At 34.2% G+C, this 12592-nt stretch overlaps 1 protein-coding gene across 1 annotated transcript in view; it reads left to right on the top strand.

The window, feature by feature from the left end:
- The first annotated feature begins 2054 nt into the window (after positions 1-2054).
- LOC149803006 (uncharacterized) overlaps positions 2055-12592 on the top strand; it is a 264028-nt gene continuing 253490 nt past the window's right edge. The window contains exons 1-2 of the mRNA XM_089953867.1: positions 2055-2194; positions 6517-6629. Of these exons, the coding sequence (XP_089809993.1) occupies positions 6539-6629 (91 nt within the window). The 5' untranslated portion in view covers positions 2055-2194; positions 6517-6538. The remainder of the gene's footprint in view (positions 2195-6516; positions 6630-12592) is intronic.

Raw genomic sequence — 12592 nt, 5'->3', positions numbered from 1 at the left:
TGTTCAATTTCCCTTGTCCCTAGACAAGCCCAAACTCTATTCCTCATGTTAATTTCCCTTGTCGCTAGACAGACCCACACTGTAGTTCCATGTTAAATTCCCCTTGTCGCTAGAGTGACCCAACAATTTTCCCCATGTTAATTTCCCTTGTCGCTAGACAGACCCACGATTTATTCCCATGTTAATTTCCCTTGTCGCTAGAGTGACCCACGATTTTTTCCCCATGTTAAATTTCCATTGTCGCTAGAGTGACCCCGGGGGGGGGGGGTCTGTAATGCTAATTCCCATTGTCGCTAGGGTGACCCTATTCACTGCTATCATCCTCATAAAGTCCATAATGTTCTGGTAACATATCAGACGAATAATTAGAATCGTCGGCAGTATATTCAGCTAATTTATCATCATTCATATATTTAATTTTTTCGTAGGTTCCAGGTCTAAATTTATCAATTAATTTTCGAACAGATGAAAGATTTTCTTTCTCTTGTTTTTCGGATGTTTTTGTTCTTTATTTCTTTGCTTTTGTTGTTTCATTTCTTGCTGTATTTGTTCTTCATATTGATTATAAACATCGTTTACCGCCTTGATGTATTGTATATACGATATATTTTTTGTGTCGATTCGACCTTTTTTAAGTCTTAATTTTATAAAACACATCAGCCCAGTGTTGTAGACTGGAAATATATTTTCCATGTGTTGATCTTAACATTTTTTCTTCTCATTTCATAGTGTGTAACAACAAGAGCTGGAAATTCATCTGGATCAGTTTTATTGATTAATTTTAAAGTATTTTCAGTAAACTTATTACGTAATTCTTCGACTATTTCTTCATCAGTTTTTTCTCTTGAGTAATAGGTTTTGCTGGTTGAGGCATTCGACCAGGAAGATCTGGTAAAAGTCATGATGTTTCTTCATTTTTTTCCAGCTATTTTTTTTCAAGTTGAGGAAGAAGGGGTTTAGTTGTTTCAGTAACAGGTCTGAATAATTGCTGAGAATTTTCTGCTAAATCCATCTGAGATTCCTGACCTTCATGTAATTTTCGTCTGACAGAATCGCGTAGAGGAAGAAATGTCTTAATTGCTTCTAGTCGCTCTCGAGCTAATATAGCTGTATAAGATTCCATAGCTGGTGCCATATTATTGATATATAATAATGATCTAATTATAGCATCAGAGAGGGTGCGACCTCAATGAAACGTCCGGTGGGTAACGAATATACGCGTACAAATTTAGAAAAACACGAACGACAAAAGACAAGGTAACAAACAAAAAAAAAAAATAATAAATAAATAACCCAATTAGAGAAACACTCGGTAAGTTAGAGGCTTCGGTTTAGCGTTACTGACCTTATTTTTTTCATTTCGTAAGAAGCTTTTATTTTAAGCAAATGACGTTTCAGGAGAAGTTCTGTTCACCCTCTCTGCTGCTTAACTTGTTTATTTTCGGATTATTCATTACCATGCAGTCATGTTGGGGTGGGGGTGGGACGTAGCTAAGGTGAGTCACGATGCAGTAACATAAAGCAATATATATATATATATATATATATATATATATATATATATATATATATATATATATATATATATATAGTTAAAAATACTTAATAAAAACGTACAGTTCAACTCTTATACTTGTGGGCTGGCTTATTATTATTTTTCATTATAAAGAAAAGCTTCACTGAAAATCGTATTTGTGTTGATTCTAGCACAATTAGCGTCAACTTACTTCTTCCGGACATTATTAAGTTTTGTTGGGTACTTCTTTCTTAAACAATGGTAATAAAGCGCGGATGAGTACAGAGCCTATTTTCACCATGAAGAAAAAAAAAATATTTCTTTTTCTTATCTTCTAAGTCTCTAAAACATCAGGTGAAATACATCAAAACTTGTTTTGAAGTGATGTGATAAAACTAGCAACTGTAATAAGACATAATATAAGATGAATTTAGTATCTATATTTTCCTTAGGAATTTTATCAATACAGATTAAAGAGCGGGAAAGTACCAGCCTTGGGAGAAAAGAGACGTCTGCTTCAAAGTTCTGTTCGCGCGGAATAAACTCGTCTTTTCAGTATTAGATGTAGAGTGATTATAAAGCGGAGATAAAATAATTTTGTCATACATATAAGCGAGATGGAAAGCTCATATTGAGTTGTTAGATATTGGTGTTTGGACGGTGAACTGTAAAGGGAAGGTTGGTTTATTTTCTCACTATTTTTTTCGGTGACCTAGTATCCTATAGTGAAATATACCGTGGGCCTTCAACAGTAAGGGGCCACCGCCGTCACAATTTATTATTGATAGGGTTCCCTATTGAAGAACTTTTCTTACGGCTCGGCTCAGATTGGTATTTGGACATGGAAGGCTATCATAAGGTCATATGCACAACTACTACGTTAATGTTCGAGAAGAGGGGGCAGTGCGAATGTTTTGAATAATGAATTCGGACATAATCATGTTTTTATATAGTCATTATATTATGTCAATGGGTATTAACAATATACTTCTATAGATGGTTGGTTAAATATAGCAAGACATTTTTCCAGAATCATGCAGTAAGGATTACGAGCCATATTTAAAATTTAATCTTGGGTTCATACATATTGCATTTTTGTGAAGGTCAAAGTATCATAAATCACCATTTAGCAAATAAAATCCTTTTCATGGTTTTTACTCCTTGTATTACAAGTGCAAACAACTTATTTTATTGTCTGCCAAAAAACAAAAATGTTTTCCAAAAAGTTATTATTGTTGTACATTGGATATAATGAAGACAAATCAAGTAATGGAATGTATTTTGGGGTTAATTGTTCAAGCATTCACTATTAAATATAACTAGACTGTATGCCCAATCCAAAAGCCAAATTATGTGAAAAGCATATCTTTGTTAAAGTCAAAAACAAAAGACATTGGTAATATCCATGCCCTTACTTTTAAAGTGAATCTATAAGGACAGTGCTACAAGACGATGTATTTGTTCCTTAAAAAGGCCTGCATGTATGCAAATTTTTTTAAAGACTAATTGATCTAAAAATATTTTCATTTTTGCAGGGTTACATAAAATATTTGTTCTCTCTGATATTGTTTATGAAAAGTTACATATAGTACTGTATATACTTTATTTTGATTTATTTTGTTTTACTGTGTTGCTGTGTTGTGCTGATGTTGTTTGTGCCATAACACTATGAAATTAAATTTGCAGCAGGGTAAAATAATGATTAAAGCACAGAAAAATGAAGATGTTTATGCAGGGGGATGGGTGCTACAGCAGCATGAGCAACTGAACAATGCAAAAATGCAACTATTGTGGAAACAGGTTTGCATATGAGGAATTTTGGGTTTAAGGTTGTTCCAAATGAACTGGAAATATACCTGGAGCTAAACGTGGGGCCAGCATGATTCTTCCATACTGCTTATGACAAATGAATATTAATACAATATTGTTTCCATAAACTCTGCTCCCTTCCACCAACAATAAATTCCAAATACAGATTTCCAATGCAGAAAAAAAGTTTTGCAGGCTGCATATCTTTTCAGCAGAGAATCCACCAAAAGAATTTGCAGCTCCCCAGATGGAAAAAGTTGTAAGTGTTGCAAAACAGAATGCACAAAATCTCTTGATGTTCAGCATGGCAAATACATCTGCAAGGTTTATCGAAACATTATATCAAGGAAGCAAAAGAACCTGCCAGTTTTTGAAACCATGTGATAGCAGTCATATTGGGGGCAGAATATCCAACACATGGTTGTTTTTTTTAGAAGAAAGTACAGTTTCCACAGGATTGACAGCTATATTCTGCCCAGATTTATTGCATGATACGAGATATTTGCACAACAAAAGTAAAGAGAACGGATCGGCTGATTGTATTGTTGGCTATGCATTTGTCTGCAATGCCGTATGCACCACTGAGTGCACCAGGGTCCAACCAAAGTTTGTAGACAAAATTGGTGGGCCCTGTTTTGATTTGTATGATGTCAGTTTGTCCCAATCCTTTTTCTGGTGAGCCATGCAACTCCTTGGAAACAAGTGGATCTGCAACACAACAAAACAGAATTCAGGAGTACCATGTGTACACAACAGTTATTGCAGCTCTTTGACACTCGCTGCATATACATTTTTTGTAGCAAACCATCTGCTTTGACATTTGCTTATGCAACCATATTTGCTTGCTTGGGAAACCAAGGTGGCTGATTGTACTTGAAAGAAAGGTCGAGCTTGACCACTAGTTTTGTTTTGGTTGGATAGTGTCGATGGTGCCATTGCATATACATCCTGGACACACACAGAAAATGTGTTCTGTTGGCTGAACATGGATCCACCAACTCATAATAGACTTTGACAACACTTGTGTACCAAAAATTTTTTTATAAACTAAACTCAAAACATTTGTGCAGTACCTATAAAAGACAAAGGAAAGGCTTGTCTAAGAGACATGCTAAGATCTGGCAATGCCAATCTACCTGTGTATACCATATTTACTGTATATATATTGGGACATCATATTTGTGACCAACCATAAATTACTTTTTAAAGTAAATTGTTGTACACTGTATATTCTGGGACACACTGATTTTTCTTTTGAGATATAAATTGTGGGACACCTTTAAATCTTTTGAAAATTACAGGTCAGAAAATGCACTGAAATTGTATTTTAAAAAAATATTAAACTGTTCTTGAAATAAAACTCCTTAATCCACTGCAGCATCATCTCATCAACCCAACCCTTGACTCTCACATGTACGATCCATCCTTTCGATGCATAAATATGTTTTAGCTTCCTAATGCCATGAATAATTGTCACTAAATAGATATATTTTATGAAATTATCATAAGTGGAAAACAAGTTATTGACAATTTATCCAAAATCCGTTGCTGAACTGCAGTTTGGTAACTCATATTGTTTATAGTATACTGGACCTGTATGTGTGCTCAGTGAGCTATAAATAGCAATGGCAGTGACATGGAGGCTACTTGCAGTTGTGATAACAGCTATTAATGCCTTCAGTCCCAATCCTGCCTGTAGGTGTGATGAGGCTGTATCCTACTTCCGAGCTCTGCAGCATCAAGGTCATTTAAGATACACCAAAGTGGGTGGTATTACAAAAAAACAGACAGATATAGCTCTACAATGATACCAAATAATCTGGATGTTCTAGTTGCACAACAAAATACAGAAGGAAAAACCTAATTTGTTGGACCCGTTTGTTTTTTTTTAAACCCAGAATTCACTCGTGGTTGGAATCTGATTTTGTGTCTGGATTTTAGACCTTTTGGCCTCAGATCTAAGGCAGACCGGTCAGAACTGCACACAGACAGGTGAACCTTTGCAAAAACTAGGATATGGTGGGCATTTGGAATAAAAAATGGGCTCCATATGAAAATGATGGGTCTGTTAAAAAGAAAAAAAGAACTCCAACTTTTACCTTTCTGCTGATCATGTGCAAGCAAAATAACCAAAGGAAAACGATGCTTCTAATACAACTAGGCATCAATCTAATGAAAAATCTGTTGAAAGTTGATGTATTAGGAGTCATATTCAGAAATAGCCCACAAAATATCTTTCCTACTTGCATTTCAGGCAAAAATGACATAAACCTCCATGGCCGAATAAGTAAAGAACTTCTCCATTGATCAGTTCCTTTTTATCAAACTTGTCTTGTTAAAGTTGCAAATGCATTCTTCGAAAATGTCATTAGATCACACAAACATGTAAACATATTGTGTGTACTAATCTTATAGATACAGTGACCCGTATTAGTCTTAACTGTAACTTTTTTTTCTTTCTATCTGAAAGATCTATAAGTTAGAAAAGAAAATTAAAAAGAATCTTGTGCATAACATAGTGATTGTGAGGATCTTAAATGTCCTAAGTTATAGTGTTTCGTGTACTATCATCAATTATTGTAAAGACTAGAAAAATTCCTTTTGTTGTAGATTCTTTATCTTTTTATGCATATATTTAATATGCATGAAAGATAAATACACTTTAGCATCCTGCACAGATCCATGGTCAGTCTGAGAGATGGGGCATTTGTCCATGCTTAATATCTTGGTAACTGTAAAATTAACATTCTGTAACCATATACATTTTCTGGATAAAAAGGGAAATATATGTGTATATTTTTGTAACCATGATGGCCCCAGGTCATCCACTTTACTCCAGAAATTGCTTGGATGCATGGATATATGCAGTGGCATATAACTGATCCAATCCTTGTCTTTAGGGACCATCCATTTTTATTGGGATGGAGGGTATGTGATTTTCTTTGAGCTGAGATATTTTGTTTATTTTCCTAAAGATAATTTTAAAAAAAAGATAATAGTAAAATGGATATTATAATATTTATAATTTCTTTCGGAAATTCAGCAGGAATTGTTTTAAAAGGTTCTTTGAAGGCTGTAAATTTTCTGCATAAAAAATCTGAGCCCAGCTTCTCGTTTTGTCTAATCTCCCACTGCTGACTCCAGACAATACACTGGCCTTGTTATTGATTTAATTTCTTCTAATTTTTCAGGCCTTTGCCACTGTACTGAAAAATGTATCAGATGTACAGACCAGTTCAAAAGATGTCAGTATTTATGCTGTTTTACATGCTCTGTGCAGTTTCATTGTTTGGGATCTCACAAGGTATAAAAAAATGTTTAAAATAAGTAAATGAGTATGATTAGGTATTTTGTAATAAGTATAAATAATAAATGTTGATATTTTGCAATTCACAAGAATAAATTGGAAGACAAGAACAAAATAGTGATCATTCAAATGTGCATCAGCATATTTAAGATATGGAAGAAAATTCTGTTTGATTGGCTTCAAAAATATACTTACTATTAAGGTGTAAAAAATAAACATTCTTGTAGAATTTGTATGGATTTTATGGATAATTATAGAAAGGTGAAGTTACACTGAAAATATTACACATATTAAATGAGTCTATTTTTATAGGTCTTGGAAAGACCTTAGCCATCCCAGGGAAGAAAAGGTCCTTTGCACTGGTTAGCACAGATTTTCTTAATGCTGCATTGTGCAGATTTGATTTCACTGATTTATTCTGATCAGACATTCATGAAATAATTACAATTCTTATCTTTCATTGCTAAATTCCACGAGCATCTACTGGACATCAGTTAGCAAGCTTTAAACAAAAATGGTTTTATGATTTTGTTTGTGTGCTTATCATTGTTTACATTAAATTAATTAAATGTAATCATAGAGAAGCAAACATTTTAACTAGGTCCATACCTCTTATATAGAAATAACTATTGCATGCATTTCTGGAAGATCATGAATAACTTTTGCAGTGATACAGTAGATTATTAGTATTAAGTTGCAGGCAAGCCAAACGTTTATGCCAAGCTTTATGGTTCTGTGATCAGAAAATGTCAACTTCATTCCCCAAGTCTTCCATTTTACTTCATGTTGAGTGAGCTGATGTAAGAACCACATCCAATATGTGTCATTTGTTAATAAATCATCCAAGGTCCCCAAAAGAATAATGTGTTTTCTATTGTGCTGGTATTAAAATTAGGGTAATTAGGTATTTTCTTTTTAACATATATTATAATGATTGGTATATATAATGTTCTAGTCACTAGCTCAAACCAAAATTGCAAGCTTATTTTTAAGGTTGTGTCAATCTTGCACAAGCTAGTAATAGGGAAGCTTGTGCAAGCTTGTAATTGGTACGGTTGCAGTTGGTAAGCTTGTTATGTAAGCTTGTTGCAAGCTTGCTGCAAACTCTGATTTGAAACCGCACAGGCTTACCAATTACAAGCTTGTGCAACCTTACTAATTACAAGCTTGCAAACAAAGCTGATCTAGCTAGCATGCATCAGAAGAACTGATATGGCATCATTTAAATTATTCTATGGTCACAAACCTCTATTTTTCTAGCTCCTGATGTGTGAAACGTATGTAATATCAAACATTAAAATGAAAATGTTATGGTGAGCATTAATTAGCATGAGTATCACAATGAAAGAAAAGAACGAAGTCATCAAATCATTTAATAATATTTAATCAGATTTAAAAAAAAAGAGCATATGAATGGAATTTGTGTGAGGAAACTATACTTTTGTTCTGTATGTCTTTGGAAATGTTCTGCTAATTTATTTCCATGTAGAACTTCACATGGGGGAGGATAGTGTCAAATGGTTAGGCTCCCTCATTTGTCAAAATGATAAACTATTAGGTGAAAACAAGAATGTTTGCCATTTTAATTACTCTGAACCACCACTTCTAAACAAAATCCTCAGAATAAAATTCTGCATCCTCCTCTGCTACTGGTTTGATTCAGGTATCATCCACTGAAATGGATTACAGCAACATGTGCTATGTAACGAGGAAAAAAAACTAGTATTTACCCCTTGACAAAAGCATTTCATTTTTAGTTCAGCATTCCAAAATCACTTTTCAAGTCCAAGAAATATCAGTAAGTGTTATTCAAGATCATCCTTAAATGAGCTCTAAATTTTAGTTTTACCATCCATCTTGAAAAGGCTATGACACATGTCAAATGACATTTTGAAGTAAAATAACTGCATGTTCTTTGAGGATGAAAATAATTAAATGTAATAACCTCTAAAGAATTGTTGAATTTGATTTGCGAGAGGAAGAAAAGACCCTAAGAATAATGGAAATGAGATTACAGACATGCATTTAATTTTATAATTTCGTAGCAATAAATAATAATGATCTGCAGAGTTGTCATCTCAGTCATTGGGTGAAGCAACATTACAAAGTCATTTTTTGATGTATTTAAATCGTAAAAGTGAAACGGATCATGCATCATTTTATTTGATTTCATTTTAAACAAGCAAATTTCACAAAGTTGAATTCTTTATAGAATGTTGGCAGAATGGGATGCATCTCTCTCTCAAAGAAAAACAAAAATTGTGTATATTTTTAAATTTTTATTTAGTAAGTAGATAACTGACAATTATTTTTTTTCTACTGGCAGCAGATTTTTATTGAAACAAATATATCAGTGTAGCGGAAACTTTTCAGACTTGCACCTGATGTATGACTTTACTGACCAATTAATAGCCACTTTTACTTGTTGCTTCATATCTTGTCTACTTGTATTGAATGCTTCTGGTTTGTCATGCATTGAAATGTGTTACATTTAAATCTGATTAGTATTTATTGTTTGTCTAAGTCCAGGATAAAACAAAACCCAACAATCAGAATTAATTGTAGCTTATTCACTGTGTGACATTCCAGAAGTATGTCATCAAACCAGCGAGTGGCTGTGGCAGTGGTTTTGCATCTGCAATAAGTACAGTATGTTGCATTTGGTTGTTAGCCATCTCTGCTCCCACATTTTTACTTGCTCAAGGAAACTCTACTATTTTTTAAAATTTATTTTGAAGATTGGACCGTAATGCCTTCCAAATTTAGGTGAAAATAAGATGTTTTTAAAGCATTATTTAGTGCAAAACAAAGGGTGTGGTGGCCAAAATGGGTCTGGCATCTGATCAAATGGAACAGCCTGAAATGGTCTTAAGGTTGACTTGAAACCACTGACAACTAAAAGGTATAGTCTGACAATACAAACCCGTTTGTTTGTACCCGCCTACCAATTTAAATAATGGAAACCTTTAATGTGATAAAAAGTGCAAGAAACTTAGTTCATTCATTGATTTATATTTTCTAACCTGACTGTGAGTAGAGTGGCCCTAACACCGTGATCATCTGCATGTTTCATTGCTTATTGGAAGTTTTCAATAGACGGACATGCTCAGATCCATTTCCAGTTCCTGGATCAGTCCATTTTCATCAAATGGGTGTGTCACGACTACAGATGTACATACACAAGTCGTCTGCTTTCCGATATTTACAATGTTGAATCAAGCAAAGGAAAATAATGACAACAACAAGTTAGCATTTCATGTGGATTTAACAAGCAGTTTAATTTCAGTTTTCATGTGTGCAAAGGGATATAATTCCAGACTCTCAGTGTAATGGTTGCTGAACAGGATGAACTATGTCATTATGTTGGCTGATGGAAATAAACTTGCCAATAGTGTACACAATATGGCGCCGTGTTAGTATGGAAAGTCCATTAAGCATGAAAGGGTGCAAGGAATCCAGCATTAATGGCATTCTGGTCACAGTCAGGTGACAAATTAAAAATCAGTGATGCAGTTGACTTAGTTCTTTGCACTATTTATCACATTAAACGTTTTTGTTTTTGAAATTGGTAGGGGGGTACTAACTAATGGGGAGATATAGTCAGACTATATTCTGTTTGGAAGTATGTTATTTTCTCAAGGATGAAAATGGCATATGAACAGATAAAAAGTCTTTGCCCTGTCAATAATAATAAGAATATATACAGTCAAACCCACTTATCTCGACCTCGGTTATCTCGACAACCCGCTTATGTCGAGCGTTTTGGTCCGGTCCCGAAAAAATTCTTCTTTGTTATGCTATTTTTTACCCGCTTATCTCGACCTCTGTTAAGTCGATAACCCGGTTATGTCGGGCATAAGTTTCGGTCCGAAGTAACATGTGGACCCGCTTAATTCGACGAAATGCAACTTTTTAACGTCAATCTCACAGAAATTGTATAAGAAATAGTCAGCAAAAGCAATCGATTTTCAGGCACAATTTTGGTCCGTTACGGCAGTAGTCACATGTTTATTTCATATTCTTTCTATTTTTGGTTCGTAAGAGTAGCTTAATCGATTAGTTTATTAAGAATATATCATGTTCACTACATAAAATATTCAAGGATTCACAAAGACAAGAGTGTGTACAAATTACAATGTAACTTTATTTTACGAAAACGCAGAATCTTAGATGTCAGCTACATGTGTATTTTATCATTTCCCTTTTATTTCTTAAGGTACATTTCAGATATGAATTATGTTCCGAAGTACATGTATACAAGAAACAACAATCAAGGAGATGCACTACATTATTTTTGTAGAAAATATGAAGTAATATCAGTCTGCTTTTGTGTACTCCAGTGCTGATTTGTAACGAACGATTCAAAAGCACTTACGTTTTCATACATATGCTCGGCACCGTCGACACTTGCCACAAACAATTTCATTTTTTTAATGCATTCAGCCATTTCACTGTAGCTTGGGATAGTGATAGGCTGATCATCATCATCATCATCATCATCTTGCTTGCATGATTGTATCTGCTTCGTTGTCACCGATTGGATTATTTCCTCATCAGTAAGTTCACCATAGGCATTGGCATCATCATCCACGTGAACATAATTAGAAAATTCATCCCGAGCAATGCCTATGGAGTCCGCAATCTCATCAGCCATCGCTTCAAGACCTATTTCTGATTGAGGCTCTTTAATTTCTTGTGCAATTAAACACTGCTGGTGAAATTCTGTCATATATTAACCTGGATATAATACAATCTTGGTTATTTTGCACCTAACACCGCGTTATGCGTGAATGGCGGGTGCCTGAAAGCAATCGGTGGATGTTTCTCTCTCACTCTCTCGTTTGTGATTTTCTTTGATCCATTTTTCAATCTGATAACATATTCAAACCTCTGAGTACAACCAAACATGATTTGTTTTTCAATATTCACATCAATTATAAAAATGCGTCGTGTGTTATCTGACATAAGTGATGCACACTACAGTAATGGATGCATACGCTACATGTGATATAAGGAGTTCATAGATATATTTTTTCTTTAATAAATTACTTATGATGATAAAAAAGGAATAAATGATAACAACACCAGGTTAGTTCATTTCATTTTATTATCAATTAAGCGTTTTGTTTATTTTATTGTAACATGCAGTGGGAGGGGATTCCAGTAAACACCAGCAAGAGACAGGAGTAATGCTCAAGGACATTTTTAAAATTACCGGTTTTTATGAACCCGGATATCTCGGGACCTGGTTATGTCGACGATTTTTTTACACCCCCAACGTAATCGAGATAACCGGGTTTGACTGTATATAAAATGGCACCACCCTACCACTGACATATCTTGAAAGATGAAATGATCATTAATTGATTATGTATTGAACTGTAGACTGTGTATCATTTATATTATCTATGAGCAGCACTGGTGCTTTGTTTCACCAATAAATTATTATTGCTCAGTTTGATGATGTATGCATTTGACTTGTACATGAAATGCCATTCAAATGATTAACAAGTATTCTTTTGGTTTTGAGTAAGAAGAGGTTTTTATTGATTTTGATGTTAATACAAGCATTTGTGCAGCTGACAAAACACTAATTTAAGCACTGATATTATCGCTTGAATATGACGGAACAGTGGATTAGTTCTTTGTTTGGATAACTAATATTATTTGAATTAAAACACTTGCTGAGACCGAAAGACAGTCTGCTTATGCAAGAGCAGTTGCTTATTCAAGAGGCTAGTGGAAAAAGGGAATGAAAAGTAGCCATTTGTGGCCGTTAGTACATCATCAACCAAAACTTTGCTATTAGAGACCAGTTTTGCAGGGATGTAATTATTAGCTCTCCTCAGATATGAACATTTTTCATCAGAGATAAATATTTCAGTGGTAAATAGATGAAGGTCTTGAACTATAGATGTCACACAGCTTAAAGTATGAATCCCGTTCCTGCTGCGACAAAA

The sequence above is a fragment of the Sinohyriopsis cumingii genome, chromosome 3 (genome assembly GCF_028554795.1).
Source record: "Sinohyriopsis cumingii isolate HCF-2022 chromosome 3, ASM2855479v2, whole genome shotgun sequence".
In the NCBI taxonomy this organism is placed as follows: Eukaryota; Metazoa; Mollusca; class Bivalvia; order Unionida; family Unionidae; genus Sinohyriopsis; species Sinohyriopsis cumingii.
The sequence above is the reverse complement of the archived record's forward strand: the minus strand, read 5'-3'. Positions and strand labels throughout refer to the sequence as shown.